Genomic DNA, 21,620 nt, shown 5'->3' with positions numbered 1-21,620 from the left:
TGTTCTACTATCAGCTGTGGAAAAAATTCCAGGCAGCACTTGCACTGTTTGCTAACCTTTCTTTCTAAATGAGAGACTTGTCTTTTGTCTTACAAAAATTACGGCTTCAGAGTGCACTCATTTTATGGATTTTGCTTGGTATAGAAACTTGTTTTCTTCAGGGCAGCACAGGACAATACATGTCAGTGGCATTTGGTCTCTGGAAGCTGCAGATAAGCCCAGTTTGTGTTGCTGCATGGCTGCTTTCTGTGATCAGCTTCATTCTGTGCTGCTGCCTTCCCTCATCATCTGCCTGAAGGTACTGGATATTCCTCTGTATTGTGAAAGCTGAGATATATGTTTGTGACTTGAGTGACACTGATCTGAGTCATTCCTCCTGTGACGAAGGGGTAATCTGTAATCAAACTGCACAGGAACAAGAGGCATTCGTACATTCTGATTTGTCTCTCTTGCTGTATGAAATAATTAACCCTTCATAGGAACTGTGTGATTAGATTTTGCTCATTTACTTTATCAAATCAGCCAACTGTTACTGAAAAGCACAGCTCAACTTAGAGACTCTGCAACTATAAGCACAGAAATCTGCAGTAAAAGCCAATTCATGACTGTTTCTAATAAAGTTTTGGTCTGTGAAGGCTGTTGTTTAGGAGCACAGCATGGATCCCATCTGTTTTCAGTATCCACTCATACAAGGAGAACACTAATAACCAGTAAAAATCTTAGCGGAGCTTAAGGAGCCTAAAATTTTTATTAGCAGTTTTTATTAGCACATTAGTAGGTTTGGGGTCTGCCCTCTGCATGTGGTGATTAGAGGCTGTGGGGATACAGCAGGCTTTCTAAAGCAGGGAGGCAGAGCAGAGGAAGTTTAGAGACATTGCTTCTCTGTAGCAATAAATGTGTAAGAAATGTTCTTTACTTTTGAGTGCTCTAAGGGACTCTACAAAGTGAAGGTTGAGGCTGATTTAGGGTGATTGGGCATGTAGGAAAAACTTGGTCCAGAGAAGAGACTTGTGCGAGGGTCATTTAGTGATGGTGTGTTTTGCTTTTAGTAAGAGTCAGGAACTTGCTGATACTCTCCTGTGTTTTACTTGGGAAGTCACCACTTGTTTGGGACATAAACCATCATGGTCCATTTGAAAATGTGCTCTTACTAAGGGAAGGGGGTAAGTCTGAACTGGTTTGCTGGTAGGTGTTTAAGCATGGTAGTTACTGTGACCAAAGAATGACTTTATAAATTTATATTGCAATAAACCAAGACTTTTCTTGGAAATTCACTGCATATAATGATGTTAAATACTGCTTTATAAAGTTAGCTGCTAGGAAACATTCATCAATGCCCTGAGCTGTGGTGAGCATAATGACCACAACCAGCCTTATAAAGTAACAAACTCTACTCTTCAGCCTGACTGGGGCTGCTTTCCTAAGGACAGGGCTGATCATCTCTCCATCGGTGTATGGGAACCAGTCATCCCTGTTGGTCTGTCCAAGCCTAAGTAGGCAACAAAAGCCATCCAGCACCAGTGTGGTGAGGATTGTGTCACCAGCATTAGCATGCTTCCCCCTGGCCCTGTGTCCCAGTTAATGAAGAATCACTCATACTGCCTTTCCTGCAGTGCTGTATATAAGTCCCACAGCTCCTGTTTGAGCTGATGACCAGCAGTGAAGGTATGTTTTCCACTACTCATTCTCTGAATGTTCAGCCTTCCAGGGAAGCTGTGGTCCTTGGCTGGTACATCCCAGGGAGTTTCTCTGTCATGCTGGGAGATGTGACTACTCCTGTAGCTGGGGCAGGAGGAAATGCTGCTTCACACAGGTCTGTGTGATGCTCACCTCTGATTGAAGGGCTGGGCTTGGTGAAGGCATTGTCAAAGCATTTGTTTGCACTTTGATCCTACAAAACTCTAAGTAGAGACTTTCCCTGTGAGATGTGTGTGGCCTTCTAGAAGTGCTTTTATTTATCTATTTAAACTTCTATTTTGCCCCATTCCAATCTGGTTTATTTTAAGGGGTTTTCTCCCTATGTTACCTTTCAATGGGATTTTGGTTTTGATCTTTCAGTAGCCTTAGTAATAACACAGAAGTGCCTTTAGTCTGCTTCTGCCTTTTGTTTCTGGTTCGGCCTTTATGTAAACTTTGAATAAACTGTTTGTGCTGTTGCAGTCTTGAGTCTTTAGTAACTGAACTTGGTATTAGATCTGGTGTTCTTCATGCTGCAGACAGCTGGTGTGAAAGCTTTGTGCCACAAGGGGAAAGCTGGGGAGCACCTCTTTTTAAAACACTTCAGTTGCTTTCAGGATAAGACCCCTGAAGTCTTGCAGTGTATTTATAGGATTGTAATGCTGTACAGAGAGTGTTACACTATCCTCTGTGGCAGAAGTGCCCGTTTCAGGTTTCTCTGCCTGTTTAGTGTGGTAAACAGCTCTGGGTTTCTGTTGGTATGTGTGCTGCTCAGAGAGCTGTGCTGATCAGCAATGCTGATAGGGTTTGTTTGGGTTTTTTCAGAAGCTCTGTGTGTCAGAAGTCTTTGAGCCATAATTTAAGTGCTTAAAACAAGGTCCCAGATCATCAAATCTCGATCAGTTTAATTTAGGCTAAGGCCTAACATTCAAAAGGATCCCAACTTGTTTGTAGCTCTCTGTACAAGAGTCCTTGCCAACATCCTTTTAAAGGAGAAGGAAGATGCGCTGGTGGTATCAGTTTCTGATCATCTGCATTGGAAAACAGCCCTATGTAACGAATATTCGGATCTGAGAAGGTTGGTGAAAAACCAGTGGCAGAAACCAAGTTTTAGGAAGGAGTGTGAAATTTCAAGAGACTGTGAAATAAGCGAGGAGGATCAGCTCCCTTTATACTGCAACTGCTCTAAAAATGACACGTCTTCCTTTTCACCATGCATGAAAGAGCACAGGAAACACTTCAAAACCAAGAAAAAACAAATGCATTGATCTGATGTATTGATAAATGCATCAACAAAATAACTCACGTGTTCATCATCACAACAGTTTATAGCAGTAGGAAATTTCTTTACCTTCTAGCAGAGATTTTATAGAACTGATCGTCATATCCCTCTGATGCCACTTACAGCATGGTTAGATACATGTTCTCTTTGGCTCACCAAAATCTTCTAACCTTTGTTTGAGTGGCAGAGAGGTGAGATGAAGAGAAGGACATGATGGAGAGGAGGAGTGCATTGTGTGCAGTGGCTGTTTTCTAAAAGGGAAGTGTGCAGCAGGGAGGGAGCTGAAAAGAAAGTTACTGGTAAAGATGATGCAGCAGAGATCTGGTAACTCACAGCCCTCACTGCTGCTGATCACAGGGTTAGTTACTGGTGCACCATTCCATATTACAAAGTCACAAGCTGTGGTAAGCTGATGTTTGTCTTGTGCTCCTTTTGGGCAGAGACGGGAGCGAGTGTTCCTTACATGAAAGTTCTTAAGCTGGTTGTGTTAAAAACAGTTTTGACAACTTTGTGAATGATGTTGAATTCTCATCATCTGGTCATTCTGGCCCGGGGCACAACCTTGCAAGGTTCAAGGAGGAGGGGAATAGGAGAGGGGTTTGGTTTTGAAGTTTTGCATCTCTAGTAGCACAACTTCAATACTTGGCTTGCAGCTTGCAGGCGGAGAACAGCTGCTTGGCATTTAGTAAGTGGGTTTCATGCTTACTGCTTTAAATGCAGAGATAACATGGCTGGTTTTTTACAAGGGTGAGTGCTTTAAAACATGAACATCAAGCTACACTGCAGAGAACATGAAAAAGAATTGTCTTCCCACCCTGTTACCCAGCAATTACTGTAGGCAACACCGATAGCACTGCCTGTTCTTAAAGCTGCCCACTAATCCCTACTGTGTAACTACTTTTGGTTGTTTTAACTGACCTGAACTTTCCCATGTCTGAGCCTATGTGTTTCGGATGAGTTGTTCAAAGTGGTTTAGTCTGTTCCACTAGTAAAGCTGAAGCAGAATGTAACATAGAGGTGGTTGAAGCCTAGATGGAGATGTATCTGGCATTGGGGAGACATCAGGAGAGGGAGCTGGAGGCAGTTTTGCAAGTGAATGCAGGCATTGTCATCTCACATTGGCCAGATCAGAGAAGTGGATAATGAAATGTTACAGGTCTGTGCCTCGGTTTCCCACCTGCACAGTGAGGGTGAAAACACCATAGAAAAGTTTCAGAGGAATTTGTTAAGTAATAATGTACAAATGGAGGTATGAGCACTGAAAAGCAAACAGCATGAGAGGCCCCCAGTGAACATGCTGAATATTCAGGGTGTGCTGCCTACTATTTATTCTGTAGAGGGTGGCTTAGGATATGGACAGATTACTTGTGAGCCTGTATTAAAGGCTTTTCATAATAAGAAAAGTGCAAAGATACCTACATATAAATTCTTCCTGCCTTTTGTAGTGATTGTAGACTACCATGGCTTTCCTTTTATGTAGGATTTAATTCAATATTACACGTGTTGGTGTTCATTTCAAATGAGATTTGAATTCCCCTTTACAGAGTATGTGCTAAACTTACACAGCATAGGGACAAGCCCATCCTTAAACCACTTGTTCCTACCTCAAAGGAACTTACTTTTTTTAACTGAGTACTTACACAGTGAGGATTATCGCAGTTTCTATGCTTCGCATGTCTTCATCTGATCTGCCAGGAAAATAACTGACAGATTGTGCCTCTTAGCATTTTGTACCAGAATAGAAACTTTGTGTTGCAGTGTTTATTTAAACAAAAATCAGAACAATTTCCTGTGCAGTTTATTTTGTAAGTAACAAGCCTGCGTTGCTGCAAAAGGTTTGTAACTCTGAATTGCAAGATTTTAACCACTGATGATGTTCACAATGATGGCATTTCTCCAGTGGTTCTTCCCAGCTGCCTGCCAGGTTCCTCTTCATAGAGCAGATCTTGGTCACATTACGTTTGGCTAAAACTATAGCACTAAAGTCCTTTCCTTGATTGATGTAATGGTGGTGTGAAAAGCTGTCAGTGTGAATGTGATCATAATCTCAAAACATGAGTGTTTCAACTCTTGCTGCTCTCTGAGGTGGCTGCAGTACCTGTGCTTGGCAAAGCACAGGGCTGCTGGTACAAGCCACAGCAGTGCTCAGCGTGCCACAACGCTTACTGGCTCCATTTGCAGCCATGGTCTTTATCAGCCACTGTGAGCCTTCATTTATGTAGATGAAGTTCAACTTCCAACCTTTGCTTAAAATAACGTTCAGTTTGTCAAAGAAACAAGTGAAGGTTTACAGTACATTCGTTGGGGCAGGAATGTTTGCTTCGGCTTTGTGACTGATCCACTTTTCCCTTCCTTTCCAGGAGGAGCATACATACCTCAGCCTTCCTGGCTCAAATCAGTCTAGATAACATGTTCCTTGGCAAGTGTTGCACTTCCAATACGCCCATGGATAACTTTGCATTTTTCTAACACTCCTTAATATATAATGTGCATGATAGAGGAAGAATGTCCTTTCTGCTGTCTGTCTTCAAGATTGAAGTGTTAATTTTTAGCAGATGAAACAAACAATTGGGAGGGTTTGGTTGTTTTAAAATGTTTGTGTAACTTCAGCACAAAGCTCCCTACTGTAATTTATGGAGTGTGGGTATATAATACAACATCCTCCTACAAACCCGGAGCCTACTGGTGCAGGAGGATTTCAGGTAAGGAGGATGAAGAAGCTAACCCAGCAAATGAGCTGCCCTAATGCGTGCTTTTAAAATGAGCTCTCTCTGAGATTAGTATCCTAGGGCTGCAGCTGGGATTAGCTATGTAGGTATGAATAGTAAAATGCTAAAGTGTGGCCTCCTCGCAGGTCCTACACACATTCACGCAGTGTGGCAATGTTTTTGTTTCACTTGCTGCCTCTTCCCTCTAGCACACAAAGCCTATAATCTGAATCTCTGAATGAACCTTTGTTTGGGGAAATACTGTTAGTTTTGGCTCTTGGAGAGCTGAGCTGACAGGCCCAACTCCCCAGCAAAACAGATTGGAGATGAAAAAAACAAACTAAAACCACGCCTTCAAAAAAGAAATGCTGGGGAGAAGCCAAAACCTTCCTTTTCTATGTTGCTGGAAAAGCTGATCTCTTCAGCTACTGTAATATCAAATCAGAGGGTTTCTGTTGCTTAAATGAAGAGCCTAATTCTCATCACCTGCAATGAAAAGAAGAATCTTAGTCTACCTGAAAAGGTTGCATGATCATGGACAGGAAGGAATTGGGGTGCAGGGCCACAGAGAAAGTGGATTTTTAGGCAGAACAAGGCAAAAAAGACGTCTTGTAGCACAAGGGCAGTGGGAATCTGTTAACGAAACAGGAAAATGCAGTGTGTTTCTGTAGCTCATTCCTGTAAACTGAATTTACCAAATTCAGATTGGAAACAAACTAACTTGCTTACAGCTATGGTCCACAAGACCCTGTGTTCTGTGTAAGTGATTCCTGCAGCTCTGCAGTAGTGGCTTTTCAAGATATCTTTCCTGGGAATATATATTTGGGCAGCAGGGTCAGGCCTGTGGAATCTGAGCCGCAGTGCTCAAAGGTTTGTGTTTAGTTCCATGTACGATAGCTCTAGGCCAGGTGCTATCTGTCTGCAAGAGAAAAAATAACTCCTCCTGAGCTAGAGGGCCAACTCTAGCCAGGGATTTTCCTTGTCCCTACATAGCAAAACAAGTGAAAGATGAGAGGAGGGTGGAAATGAGGGGTTTACATGCGGAGTATGGCGGCATGTCAAAAAAATCTGTCTCACTTCTAGTGCTGTCACTCACACACTTCACAGTCATGGCTGTATCATTCAGTCTCACTGTTACTTCTTTTCAAGCAAGAGATCCTGAATTTCTTCTCTCAGAGTATTTTAGAGACCTCTTCTTTTGTGCAGCATTTAGTTCACTCCAGCTTGCCAGCTGAAATGCCTTGCTCAGCAACATTGACATGTCATGGTGTGGAGAATGAACTTTGAGTTTTGGTTCTGAATGGGAGAAGGGGACTTTTCAGACTCTTATTTACAGCAAAGTGTTCCCTATTGTCTCCTATTAGAGAAGGGTTTGAAACACAACGCTATGGTACTGTTTAGAGTGTTTCTGAGGTAGGTAAAAACTGGGGAACTGAAGTTGAATCAGAAACACATTTCGTTACAAAGCTCAAATGCTCTATTAAGCTAAGTTCTACCATGCTATACTCTACAGTTTCTATTCAAACCACCTATTAAATGGAGGTTATAAAGGCTACCAGATGAGCCTTCTGTGGTTGTCTTGTTTTGGGTGGCATTTATCTTAATATTTAAAACTCTTTCTCTGCTCCTTCAGTGCTCTTAGCGAAATGAATGATTCTTACAATGCTGGTGTTCCTTAATAATAGTTAGTAATGAACAAAGAAACCAGCCAAACTTCTGGGTTTGCACACACATAAATGACCATTTCTGTCCAAAGACGGAGGGCGGTTGTGTCATCTGCTTCTACGTAGACTGAAGTCCATCTTAAAATCCTCTGATTTAAGGGAGGAGAACAGGGCAGTCTTCTGTTGTGAGTCATGTCGGAACTTGATCATGCTGCTACTGATGCTGGAAGTGATTTTTCAGTGTTACAGGGAGCTATTGGTTTAAATTTGAAGTCATCCTAACAGCTGTGAATGGCATCTCATGTGCCCTGTGCCTGTTAAGGAAGAAGGTCACCCATTTGCCTTGTCCCTGCTGAGTCAAAAGCATCACTAAAATATCCACTAGAATCATTCTTTAACTGGGTGTTATCGACAGAGAAGAAAACAAGGTTGTTGGATGCAAAAAATGGACATTACCAGGGTATAATCTGGTTTTTACTATGTCAGAATATGTACGTCTGCCCTAGTGACCTTTCAGTTGATTGAAAATCACTTGTGTTGAAAAGAATCAGCTTTTAAACCTCAACTGCTTTCAGTGGAATTTGAACAGTGGAGAGAGTTGTGTTACTTCGACAGATCAGTGCTGTGTTGTCTGTCTGCCTGCTGGGATCTCCATTGCCTGAGGTAGTTCCTGAGCTGGGAAAAAGCATATGAAATGCTTGGGAATGGACTCCAGCCTCTCTTGGCATATTCAGGACTCAGGGTGAAAGCTGGAGCATATGGAATTGGCAAGCCTGGTTTGTCTGCAGCTTCTGTTCTAAAAACACTGTGACTCCTCCAAAGCACGTCAGGGCCTCTGTGTCCAAGGGGAATTCCAGCTCTGTTGGCTCTTCAGCGACAGCTTTTTTAGTTTGCTTGCTGTGATCAAATCACTTGAGGACATTTGGTCTCAGAAGGTGGAGATTCCTACATAGGAGACTGAGCTGAGCTGCTGGAATGTACTGCACATTATCCACCAGATAGTTTTCAGCCACTTTGATTTGATCTGCGTTTGATAGTGGTGAAGATATAAAAGTCACATATTCCTTCATCATTGAGCCAGTGCATCCTGAGTAGCAACAACCCTGCAGAATGCAACTGAGAGCCTAATTCCTTCCCTTGGGCACTGTCTGTGAAGCACCAGTATCCTCTAGGACATGCTGCTGGTTGGTGTGGATGCAGCTGTACCAGCTTGTACCATGCAGCGTTTGGTCCAAGCCTCCTTTGGGATGCTCCCTTCCTGCTGTCTTTGGAAGCAGCCCTCCTGCAGAGGAGTAGCAGCAGCTGTTGTGGATGGAGCCAGGACTCTGTGTGCACTGACATGCTCACAGGTACATTGTGACCAGCTCAAAGCGTGCTCATGGAGTTGCTTTGCATTTCTGGTAGGAGTCAGCATGGTCCTAGGGGACACACAGCTGGCAGGAGCAGCAGCCAGTGGATCTCTCCATGTGGGTTTTTCCTGTTGTTGTTTTGCTGCTTTAAAACCTGAAGCTGGCTTTCAGTTTGCAGCTGCTCTCGGGCACAGTTGTGCAAAGTAATTGACTTTGGAATTTGGAATAGTGTCTAAATAGTGTTGTCAGCTTCATGATGATTCCTCTCCACTGAGGCTAAATTCATTTCGCTTCTGACCTCGAGCTGGACTTGTGCTTTGCTCCCGTGGGAACTAGAAATAATAATTATTTTAAGAATAGGTTCTTAATCACTTCCTTCTTTTGATGGACTACTTTTGTTTAGCTTTTTGTAAGAATGTAATAGAAAATGGTTTAAACTGTGTGTGTTTTAATGCCACTTTGAATTGGCTGCTTGAAGGATTTTACAAGAATTCATTACAATTCATTTTAGGTTTGTTCTTTTTATTCTGAGCGGAGACTGTTCGAGTTTTGTTGCTTTGGCAAACTAGGCAGCAACACAGCTATGAAGAGATGAACTTCTTAGTCAAAGGCATGTGGCTGTTTTGTCAGTGTTGGTGATGTATCAGCCTGTTAATCTGTCTCTGAACTGTTAATGTACGTATGAGAAATAGGAAAAGATGTGCTTTAATCTGGGTTTAGAAGGAATGATAAGACAAAGTATGTGATGGTTTAGAGGCAGAGCAGGGCAGGTGATGAGATGGTTGGCAGGTGGAGATCCACTGTCTGCCCTACCCCAGCAGCTGGGGGACAGTGAGATAAAAGACTTTATTTGGGGATCTTCCCATAAACTGAAAGAGCCTTGAAACATACAGGTGGGATTTTGGGAATCTTTTAGCTATCAGGCAACAGCTCACCTGATGGTGGTTTAATCTATTGCTACAACTGGTATTATACACAGCAGTAAAAGTGAAAGAGCAGAACTGGCTTTTTTTTACCTGCCACTTGGCTAAGGTCTGGTATTTGCCCATCTGTTACTGTCACAGTTCTGGGAATACTTAAGTAGTAACAGCAGCAGTGATGCTAGCAAGAGAGAAAGGAATGATGAGCCAAGTACTTGAAGAAAGTGATGGTTTAGTATCCTACTTTTGGCAGCTCTGGCATTCTGGCATCTTTTGTGTAGGCTGTGAGGACTTGTTTATAGTATTGCAAGGTTTATTTCAAGTTTTCTTCAAACAGAGCTGCTATCAGGTTTCCCAGAGCGAGCAGGAAACTGGGGATCAGCAGTTCTCCAGCTTCTGGCCTCTGCGTGGCCTTGGGCAAGCCAAGGGAAATGCCTGGCACTTCTGCAGGATGTGCCTCCTGTTCTCACTGTGGTTTTAGAGCTAAGTGTAAAGCAAGGACTTTAAAGGAAGAATAATTCAGCTCTTTGGGTACGTTTGTACTGAACGCGTGATAGCAAATACACAGTGCCCTGGCACAGGCCAGTTCTAGTGCATGTCTCTCTTGTGCCACTGCAGTTCATGGTCCAAGTCACTCCCAATCGACCGGGTGCTTGGTGATGTTTTCCAGGAGGGCAAAGTGTTTGAAGGTGACATTGCTCCTCCTGTCACTCGTTTGTGTGCTTTCGAGTACAGGAGACCTTAACCTTGACCTGATGCTCGTGTTGCCTTTGCCTGTGGTGTTGATTGTGCTTTGAATTGCTGGTATTTGAATTGCTTCCATTGTAACAAGGATGCACAAGCAGCGTGAGGGGATGAGAACTAGGAAGATGTATGGCTAAACCCATAAAACCCAAGAGGGAACCTGGGATAGGCACTTATACCTATACTTTAATGTGTGACTTGAAATTTACAGTGTAATGAATATTTCCTACTTCCTCTGCTCTGCCAGTAATGTGGATTAATGATTCATAAAGGTGTGTTTTAAGGGCTGGGTAGTTTGTATTTAAACAGTGCTTACTGGAGTCCCTGTTGTTCTTCCATTTTCTGTCCATCTCCCACCTCCCAACATTGTTCATACTTAAGCTATTTTTCTTTCCAGCCTTCCTTTTCCTTGGAGAAAAGTTACTATTTCCAGCCTGCTGGTGAGCCTTTGTGCCCAGCTCTTTTTACGAGCATTGTAAAATTGGTGGGTGATAGCTTTTGTTGGGCCAGAACTGTCATTTCGTTCTTCTTTTCCATTGTTACCGGCCTGGAAAATCAAATGGAACTGAAGAAATCAACTTCTGTTGACTTCATCCCACTCCACTGCAAAATTCAAGCCAAAACTATATGCAGCCAAGTGTGCAAAAACCTTCTAGGCCTGGGTTTGAGCTTACTTTTGAGCAGTGTTGTTCTCAGTTGATGGAAGCTATAAGGTGGCATTTGAGAAGGTGGGGTACTGGCCAGGAGAAGAGTGTGGGTGAAACGAGTTTCAGTCCTGCTGTGAAGATACTCATGATACCATCTGTGACAGCCATGGACAGTGCATGGCAAAGCTGTCTCTGGCCAAGCATGGCTTGGTGTAGTTTTTACTGTTGACACTTTGGGAGTTTTGGTGGGATGCTTTGTCTTGAAGAGCAGACCCGGAAGCAGAATGATGTGTTGTCTCTTTTGTTTCAGTGGAAAGCTGGTTTCACCAAAATGGAAAAACTTTAAAGGCTTAAAGCTTCAGTGGAGAGATAAAATCCGTCTCAATAACGCCATCTGGAGGGCATGGTACATGCAGTGTAAGTGTCGGGCTCCCTTGGGTCGCTTGCTATGAAACACTTTGAGAGACATTTAAGTAAGTAGCAAGAGAACTGAGATTCCTGTCTAATGAAAAGCTAAAGAATCTGCTGAAGGCACATTCGGTGTCTCAGAGGCTGTTGTGGCTGTGCCATTGGACCAGTGCTTTCCACATGTCCACACAGAGGCTGCGCTGAGCAGTCCAAGCACAGCCTGAGATCTCCCCATTTCCAGTGGGTTAGCTGGAAGGAACCCTGGCACGAAGATGGGGCTTTTTCCCACCTCTTGCTGTTGAAGTGACAAAGCACTCTGCCCTGCTGCACGTGCTGAGCACTTGCACTTCCATTCTTGTTTCAGACCTGGAGAAGCGTAAGAATCCTGTGTGCCACTTTGTGACTCCACTGGATGGCTCCATGGATGTGGATGAACATCGACGGCCGGAGGTGTGTAAAACCTGAGGAACAGCCTAAGGAGCTCTGGGCTTTATAACAAGATCATCTGGTCTGCTAGGCAATTCTTTGCTTTGCTGTCTTTATTTAGAAGGAATCATTAATATAAAGCAGACTGAACCCATTGTTATAAGTTTATCATGTCGAGGTGATCAGGGTGCAACTGGAAGGACGTTTATTATCTACATAACTTATGTTTATGTCCCAGTTTAGTGAAACATAGAATCGTAGAATCAACCAGGTTGGAAAAGACCTCCAAGACCATCAAATCCAACCATTCCCCAGCACTAACCCATGGCACTGAAGGCCTCGTCTACACAGTTTGCGAGCACTTCCAGGGACGGTGACTCCACTGCTGCCGTGGGCAGCCTGTTCCAATGCCGACCCTCTCAGTGAAGAGCTGTTTCCTAATACTCAGTCTAAACCTCCCCTGGGCAGGTATAGAAGTGCATTTTGAATAGTGAAGGTTTTGACAGCCTCTGCTCTTTTCTGGCTGGAGATTGCTTGAGTACGTGGGAAATCAGTGATGAATCTTACATCTGGAGGATTGAATCTAATTGACCCTGTGAGAGTTTTCTGTGTTTTATTCAATTGTTAAGGTGTGCGTTCAAGACAATAAGCAATTGTTTCGTTTTCTCTGTCAAGGTAACTTGACAAAAAGAGCAAATACAAGTCTGGGCACTTTCATTTTTGTGGTCTTTAAACATAAGAGAAAACTAATGTCTGCCCTCTGGCTCTGTGCAGAAAACCAGTGTGGCCCTTGTGGGGGCAATATGTGGCTCTATACTCATAACTCTAGAATAACTGATAACTCAGAGGAGTTCCAGATGAGTTTGTAGAACTATCCCAGGCTTTTGAAAGAGCAGTGTTGATGTTTGTATTGGCAGGTGACTCCCGAAGACAAGAAGGTTGTGTTAAGACTCTCATTAATCTGCTGTCCCCAACTTACATGCTGCTCTCTGTGATACATTAAACCCCCACACTGTTCTGGTCCTTTTGTTGTTATTAACAAGTGGCCTGCAAAGTCACTCCTGAGCTGGACATCACATTTCTATTGCTTTGTGGCATTCTGAAGAGCTTTTGTGTATGTGTGTGCATGTTCATGTGGCCTTGGGAAATTCTCTTTGCCCGTTTTCTGCAGAACAGGGAATTGTATTTTGCTTTATACACTACACAGCAGTAAATTCATTTTAAAATTAATTTGCTTTTGTTTGGTTTTTTTGCCGTGTCTTAGCTATTGGTTGTGGTTGAGCTGATGTGGGAGATGCTGACAGTGCAGTCAGACATCATTTCTTGTTATTTGATTGTGGGAAAGATAAAGTTACTACTGTCAGATGTACCTGTGATAACTCTGGGACAGTGTGGGCTGCTGATACATGAGCTCATACAGAATTAGCATGTTTCTTTTGCATCTTTTATGTCTGAATATTTGCTTGGAAATGTACTGACCATTCAGCCAGTCTGTGATTCTGTGTAATTCCTGGTATGTGTTTGTGTTCTCAGGCCATTGCAACAGAAGGGAAGTACTGGAAACGAAGAATTGAAATAGTTATCAGGGAATACCACAAGTGGAGAACGTACTTCAAGAAAAGGGTCTGTTGTTTTACACAGTGGAAATACCTTATTTGAACTTGATCAGTATATGGTTGCTTTTTGAGTTTCGATGTCACTTTTGCCAGCATGCAAGAATACTTAAACCAGCTGATAAGCTACTACAGGCATACTTGCTGATTAGCCCCACTTAACTAAACATTACTGTGCAGGGACCCACTGCATGACTGGGACTTAAAAGTTTTGTAAAGGAAGGTTTTCTATTAGCATGTAGAAGGACCTGTTCTGACTTTTAACACTTGCTTTGTTCTTCTTTTGCAGTTACAGAAACATAAAGATGAAGATCTTTCAAGTTTGGTCAGGGTAGGTAATACCTCTGATAAGTGACAGCATTTGTACTGGTAGAAGCTGCAATAAGTAACAGAGCTGTAACATGCAGTAGCTTGCATTGATTAAAATCTGAAGACAAGCATCTTGCTTAAGCCTTTATTAAGGTTGGAAGCCTTAATGTTTCTGCGCTGTAGAGCTGTAAGATTTGTAACTTCAATTGAATGGAGGAGAGGTTGAGTGTAAAGTGCTTTGACAGAAGAGATAGCAATCAGTATTGGGCATCCAGAAAGATCAGTCTCCTTGAGGGCTGGCACATTATTTCATATTATTACTGAATTGTAAGTGGCATTACTGCCTAGTTTGTGTAACTGGAGCTGTGATGATGTGTGTGCTACGTATTGCAGCTCTTCCTGCTGCCCACAACATGGGCAAATAATGTGCCAGGATTCTAAAAAAGGCAAAGTGTTTAAAGGAACATTGATACCATCATTTAGTACGTCCCCTAAAGTCATCAAACCTACTTGGGGTGTATAAACTGATGGTCAGGAGCACTGTTGTGATGTTGGGGTTGTTTTTTGGAGCTAAGCATAAGTCTGGATCTGCTCCAGTTCACAAAACTCTCAGCTCTTTTGACTGTGAGCTCCAATGCACCATCATGGTCTGTTGGCATAGTTGCTGCATGTTTGCTCAGCCACAAGAACCTGACTGTGCTTTTAGTTTGCAGCAAATGCAAGGCAATGCAATTTCTCTTAGCCTGTAGCGAAGGACAGGTAAACCAATGTATTTTGCATGGGCTAAAAGTGCCCACAAGAATCTCAGCATACCTTGTGCAAAGTCAGATTACAGTTACACACTTAACTACATTTCAGAGATTCAGATACACTTCAAGATAGGAGTTGTTTGCTTTGAGTTTTTGCTGTGCCTGTCACTTTAAAATCTTTATTCAATCCAAGGGATTGTTAAACTTAAGGTGCAAAAATGTGTGTATATTCAATGAAATTAGAAAGTGATGAGACTGTTTTGTCTTATGTCCTTCTATTCAACATCTGGTTTGGGGGCAAAAACCTTTCCTAGAGTGTTGTGGTACTCTACTGAAGCTTTCTGTTGAGGCCCAAACCAGTGAGCTGAAGCCGTTGGTGTATTAGAAGTACCACTGGTGTGTTCCAGTCCCTTCGCATGGCTCCTAAAGGAGAGTTTCTTTCTCTAAAGATGCGAAAAATTAAGGCTATTTTTATGTAGCAGACCAGACTGCTTTAGCATTGTCTGATTCCTTTGGCAGGACGATGATGTGGTTCTCTGGCAAAAAAGAAGGTATGGCAGAGAAACTCCTGTCCCTATGGAGGAAGGCAGCCTCTTGGATGCGGATATGCTCATGTCCGAGTTCACTGACACGCTGTTCTCCACACTGTCTTCGCATCAGCTGGTCTCCTGGCCAAATTCCAGGGACATAGGTATGTGTTGGCTGTTAGCTGCGTTGCAGTGGGAACACTAGAAATCTGGTTTGTTGCTTTGCTGCTCTTCCAGTCTTGCCTAGGAAATTTATCTATCTTTGCTGATACAGATAAAAATAAGTCAGAGAATGCAGCTGTCTCATGCTTTTTAGGTGATGGAATTTCAGTTATTCATCCAAATTTATTTTCTGTCTTAGCTTCTTACATGCTGCTCCTGGCAATGTTGCTCTGAATAAATCTATAATAAGCAGTGTTTACCTTTATCGGGGTGAAGGCTTTGTTATTTATTTCAAAGTATGTGTGTGTGTATTTAAGGGAGTGCCTATGTATTTTTCTTCAGGTACATCCGTTAGAACAAGTGCAAATCGGATCCGTAAAACCAGTCCCAAGAGCCTATACAGCTCTGTTGAATGCTCTATATCTGATAGCTCTGACTGTGATGGAACAGCAGGTGTCCACTACTCATCATCCTTCCTGCATAGATGTCTAAACAACTCCAGAGCAACATGGAGTATATATGCAGTTTATTCTGCTCTTGTGAGACTCCACCTGGAGCACTGCATTCAGCTCTTGGGGCTCCCAGCACAGGAGGGACCTGGAGCTGTTGGAGTGAGGCTAGAGGAGGCCATGGAGATGCTGCAAGGGCTGGAGCAGGTCTGTTCTAGAGCCAGGCTGAGAGAGCTGGTTTATCCTGGAGAAGAGAAGGCTCCAGGGAGACCTTAGAGCAGCTTCAGTGCCTAAAGGGGCTACAAGAAACCTGCAGAGGGGCTTTGGACAAGAGCCTGTAGGGACAGGCCAAGGGGAATGGCTTGAACCTGCCAGAGGGGAGACTGAGATGAGCTCTTCGGCAGAAGCTCTTCCCTGTGAGGGTGCTGAGGCGCTGGCACAGGGTGCCCAGAGAAGCTGTGGCTGCCCCATCCCTGGCAGTGTTCAAGGCCAGGTTGGACACAGGGGCTTGGAGCAAGCTGCTCTAGTGGAAGGGGTCCCTGCTCATGGCAGGGGCTTGGAACTGAATGAGTTTTAATGTCTCTTCCAACCCAGACCACTCTGTGGTATGATACGAAGTGTACTTGAGACAAAATTAAGTGGATAATGGTTTATTTTTAAAATCCTCTTCTATGGGCTATGGTGGTTCAGGCTGTGCTTCCTAGCAAGTTTGTATTGTGCAGCAGGGGCAGGACAAGAGGTTTGAGAGCAGGAGGTATCCAAACTTGGCAATTTCCAGTTGTTAGAGCCTTCAGGTTTCACTTCTTCCATTTCCCTCGTTGAAAGTTTCATTTCCCAGTGGGTTTGATTTCAGAGCTGTGCTGCAGTTGTGAAGAAAAGCAGATGCTCAGTTCATTTCAGCAGCAGTTTTCCTGGAAGCACCCTGGCCAAGTCTGGCTGTGGAGTGTGTGGTGCTGTAGCCAACTGCTATATTCCTACTGCTGTTACGGCGTGAGTGATGTGAAGCTAATCTGTCTCCTGAATTTTGCAGCACACTTAGGAAATGCTGACATGATTCAACCAGGGCTTATACCTCTCCAGCCAAATTTTGATTTTATGGATACTTTTGAGCCTTTTCAAGGTAAGAATCACGTGTGTGTATATATATATATATACACACTTATATATATCAACTGGTTTCTTTAAGAATGCAGTGAGTTGTGAACTAGTTTTTAACATTTAACGCTTCTTAGTGATGAAGTAATTTAACACTTTGTTTGCCTTGGAACATTTTCTGGTACTTTAAGAATTCTGTATGACATTAAACTGCTGCTGCATACCTTGAGTGTGAAAACCAGAAAGTAATGGGTGACATTTTGTATTTCAGATTTATTCACACCTAGTCGTTCCAATAATTATTTCCCTTCTGCATCTGCTGTCAGCTCAGCTACCACAGACAGCAGCAACCATTCTTCCCAGGTAAGAGAGTTCTCAGTGTTCAAAGCAGCCTCATCTCAGACACATATGCACTCTGAAGACTCTCAGACAGGAGCCATATCCTTCTCAGAAGGAGCTCAGACAAGAGTTTCATGTATGAATCTGTGCTATTTCTCTTTCCTGTCAGTCTCCTGTCCTGCCGTCGGGTTCATTGCCCAACACACTTCCAGCAGGGAACATCAGTGATGGACTCATTACTTCCTCAGTACCTGCTCCCGTCATTCCTGATGTCGGCACTGACCAGTGTTTGAACATTAAAAGTGAGGGATCTTTCATCCAGCCAGCAGACTACACTCCCGACACGTCTATCAGCGGGCCACAGACTTTTATGCCAATGTTTCAGACTCCCCTGCCACTGCTTCAACCTGCAACACAACAGCAGCAGTCCCCGTTGCCTGCAGTGCCTCTGAATTCCAGCTTAAGCTCTCCACCAGCTCCCTTTGCTGCACCAGAAACCCAGAAGTTTGGCCTCTCTGAGTCTACAGTTATCACCCACACAGCTTCTGCAACACTGACCCACAATGCCCCTGCCACCACCTTCAGCCAGAGCCAGAACCTTGTCCTGGCCACGCAGCAGCCGGGTGCAGGAGTGCCTTGTAACATGGCTTTCCAGACTGCTGTCCTGCAGGGGCAGCCCTGGCCCCAGCTGCAGTCCCAACTGACATTTGCACTCCTCAAAGCTGTTCCTCTGACCAGTGCTGGGACAAGACCCAAACAGTCAAAAAAAATAGTGCCTGCTCCGAAGCCTGAAAATGTGTCCTTATTAAAGAATGCCTTCATCACCCCAGGTGAGAAGCTCTGGTGAGGTGATGTTTATCTTTGCTGAGTGGAACTTGCAGGAGAGAGATACCTTCTGGTTTTCTTGGTTTACATAATAAGTAAAAATACAGCTTCCTGAGGGTGTCCAAGGAACCCCTGAACCCACTGGTGTGTGGCTACACTGTTCAATGGGATGCTCTGCATTTGAAGCAGCAGTTTGGTTGTGAGTGTGAAAAGCTGACCTGTAAAAGGGGGTTTCTCCTTGTGAAACTTTGTGCTGGGCTGTACAGATGCATAAGCACATGGGATGACTAGAGCTCTGTGCTCCTGCCCCATAGAAACCTTGGTTTTGATGTTTAATGCTGTTCTGATTTACTTTGCCCCTTGGAGCGTTCAGCCACAGTAGGGCAGGAGATGGGAGGAAGAGGCAGGGATGGAGAATGGCAGATCTGTCCCTGTCATTGGCTCATCTGATTGCCCTGGACAAGTTCCTGTGCCTGCTGTGCATCATCTCACTCTGTAATGCCAGGTACCAGGGCACATCCTTTGATAATACCTTGGATGTATTCTGATGCTGATCTTAGGTGTGTCTGATGCTTCTTTAGACCAAGTACAGCATTAACAAGGGAGCAGCTATTGAAGTAGAACACAGCATTGGTCCAGATGAAGGCAAGCCGCTCATCTACCATCAGTACTCCCTAGCAAAACTAGGGTGATGAAAACCAGCCCTTCCAGTGGGGAAGGACTCAGGACAGGTAGGATGAGCTGGAGATCTTTGTCTCAAGCCATCTCCAGGTTTGAGAAGCTGTCAGAAGCACGATTTTCAGAGTGTGAGTGCCAAACTGATACGTGGGACCTCCACACTGGGTGTGATTTAGAGCCATCAGCACTGCCCAAAGCTAAGAATAGCAAATATAAACAGAGGGAGTTGCTTGATGGTTCTTGTGGGAAAGCTCAGGCTAGAGCAGAACAGGCAGTACACTTATGCTTGGGGTTATGGCATAGTGGTTTCAGCCTTGTGCTGGCTGGGGGCCAGGTGACTTCACTTGAAATGTGTAACAATAATGCAAGAAAAGCCCTGCCTGGAGCAGTATTGCTAAACAGGCTTCAGTAAGGAGTAGCTGTGTCTGCCAGGGCCTGCCATTGTGGTTACCCACCAGAAAAAAGCCCAGCATCCAAACCAAACAGGCCCCCCCAAAAAAACCACTGTTCAGGAGCAGAACACACCCAAGGATCTAATTCTAGCATCTCCACTGGGCTGGTCCATGATTAATAGTACTGGGGTGTTAATGGCAGTGTTTCTGTCGTTAGTACGTTATAAAGCGAGAGTCCGTGTACCTTCAGTGGTCAAGACATGCATTTCTCCTAGTAAAGCATTGCAGGCAACTCTCATTTAAAGAAAGCCTTTGCTCCTGGCCTCCTTAGTGCTGCCTGGGTTGTTCTTTTGCCAGGGCTTCATCAGTTACTTCTAGGCCAACACAACAAATGGCTTTGTTTCTCGTCTAGCTTTAAGGTTGTTGCTGTTACTCATTCCTGGTAGGTGGCACTTGTTCAGGGATCACAGTGCTCCTAAACTCCTGGGACACCAAGCTCAGAGGTCAAATCCAAGGTTTTATCTAGAGGTTTATTTTTGGAAATAGAATATTCAGTACATGTAATGGAGGCATTTACACCTGTCATTTGTGTTCAGGACAAACAAATCATCCCAAGACTACAAAGCAGATTGTATTACAACCTGGCTTGTTCGAAAGGGGGGTGTTACATTTACTGCCCTGTGATACAAGGACTCAAAAATCCACATGGGTTGTCTCATCAGGTGCAAGACTTCACATGGGAAAGAGCTCCGCTCTCACCACTTCAGGATGAGCATTGTGGGTTTGAGAGGAAAGTCCACAAAAGATGCATGTGTAGGCTAGAAACATGAAAAGTGTAAAGGGACATCTAAATATGTGCGGATTGTTACAGTTACCCCAATGGGGAAGTCAGAAATATTAAGTTTGTGTAGCAGCATTTATGCACTGGTAGGAGCAGCCTCTTGAGCTCACTAGAGATGCTATAAGTCCAGCTGAACAGTAGCAAACAGTGGAAGGGTTGTGATTCCAGCATTGTATGTGGGAATGCTCAGGCAAAGAATGAACTCCCTGTACCCAAGTGACAGTGCTCTGCCAGATGTACCCACGCAAGGGCTGACACAAGGTTTGTGCTGTCCACAAGCCTTTGTAATAAAGGCTATAGAGTTGATTCAAAACACAGTTGTTGGTCCCAGGGACAGTAGGGGAGAGGACATTAGATATCCTGCACTGTTGTTCTGTTCTGCTGTATGTGTCCTTCACTATCCTGATGCTGAACTGCAGAGGGGTAGGTTTGCAGTGCCTGAGCTATTGTGACACTCTTCGTTCATCGTGACTTTATTAGTACAAAGGAGAGCTGAAGCCAAGGCAGGCTATGCATGAAACGAAGTAGGTTTGGTTTAGCTTTCTCAAAAAGCATACAGAAGCTGTGTCTTTGCATGATTCTTCCCTCAGTAGCAATACAGGATGGTTAGTCGTGTTCTCTCTGAAGTCGAGGTAAGACCAACATCAGCATTAATGCCATGGTAATAATTGCACATCTGCATTGGTTAAATAGAGACCTTCACAGATTTCTGTTAGACTCAAATACTATAGTAGTGAAAAAAGTTCAGAGCAAGGATCCTGAATTCTGTTGTGGGGGCAAGCTCCTGTACAGACCAGGTTTGAGAATTCTTTGTGGAGACAATTGCTGCTATTCACAGTTACCTCTAGCTGTGTAACACTGCAGAGCTCCTGGTCCTTTAGCCTGTTTGCTGGAATTCTGGTGCTGATTCCCAGTCACATTTGGTTGTCTTGTGCCTGTGTGTCATGTAAAGCAACTGTAAAACTAGATAGTGAAAGAAGCTAGCAGAGAGAGGACCAGAATTTAATATATATATGTGTGTATATACACACACACACATATACATGTGTGTGTTTATATATATATACACACACACACAAGGAAGCATGAAGTATTGAATATGCATCCTTCAGTTGGTTTCTGTCATTTACCCTTTCTGGGTCAGCAACCATGAGATCCAAGAGATGATGAGAGGTGAAGATGATCCCGCTGCTGTCAAACCCAACTCTGATAGAGTGAAGACACTTTGCACGTCCCTGATTTACTGCCTCTGTAAATTCACCTTGGAAAAGGACATTAGAAGTCTCAGAAATAACTGGTGTGTGTAAAGAGTCCTTTATACTAGATTAATGGGATTGAGATTATCAGAAGTAGTACCAAGTAGGTGCCCATTGATCCATTCCCCTGTTCCGTGACAAGTTATTTCACACAAAATAATCTCCAGTTTTTTGATTTTTCTGTATTTTTTGTCTCATTAACTATTCTAACTTAATTGTGTTCTTCAGCTGCCTTTCAAGGACAGTCCAGAGCTGTGATTGTAACTCCAGCACCTTTAAAAAGAGAGGGGATTTTGACGCCAGCCACGTCTCAGTCTAATGTTGCAATTGCACCAGCTGGAATTGTCAGAGTAAGGAGAAGAAAAAACCTATGTATTTATTCTCTAGGCCTGTTACTTGCAAGTAGTTAGAGCCATAATGTGCTCTGAAGGGTAACTAGTCCACTAAATCTCACCTTTTATGTGTGTATGTGAGATTTATGTGCAGATGTGTTTGTTCATTCAGTATTAAGTTTGCTTATTTTTAATTTAGCTACTTTCTGGGCCTGGAAGCACTATGTA

The 21,620-nt window shown here is 43.6% G+C and overlaps 1 protein-coding gene across 3 annotated transcripts in view; it reads left to right on the top strand.

Moving 5' to 3' along the window:
• Positions 1-21,620, top strand: part of MLXIP (MLX interacting protein) — a 49,289-nt gene that overhangs the window by 12,738 nt on the left and 14,931 nt on the right. For 2 of the 3 annotated variants that reach the window (XR_013957917.1, XM_080628396.1), the window contains exons 2-10: positions 11,302-11,408; positions 11,764-11,849; positions 13,359-13,448; positions 13,728-13,769; positions 15,016-15,187; positions 16,665-16,754; positions 17,001-17,092; positions 17,238-17,898; positions 21,289-21,410. Coding sequence is in view for 2 of the 3 variants with exons in the window: in XM_080628396.1 (XP_080484522.1) it covers positions 11,302-11,408; positions 11,764-11,849; positions 13,359-13,448; positions 13,728-13,769; positions 15,016-15,187; positions 16,665-16,754; positions 17,001-17,092; positions 17,238-17,898; positions 21,289-21,410 (1,462 nt within the window). In the remaining variant the exon portion in view is untranslated. The remainder of the gene's footprint in view (positions 1-11,301; positions 11,409-11,763; positions 11,850-13,358; positions 13,449-13,727; positions 13,770-15,015; positions 15,188-16,664; positions 16,755-17,000; positions 17,093-17,237; positions 17,899-21,288; positions 21,411-21,620) is intronic. The other variant, XM_080628397.1, reaches the window with a different exon arrangement.

This window comes from Psittacula echo (genome assembly GCF_963264785.1).
Source record: "Psittacula echo genome assembly, chromosome: 13".
Taxonomy (NCBI): Eukaryota; Metazoa; Chordata; class Aves; order Psittaciformes; family Psittacidae; genus Psittacula; species Psittacula echo.
The sequence above is the reverse complement of the archived record's forward strand: the minus strand, read 5'-3'. Positions and strand labels throughout refer to the sequence as shown.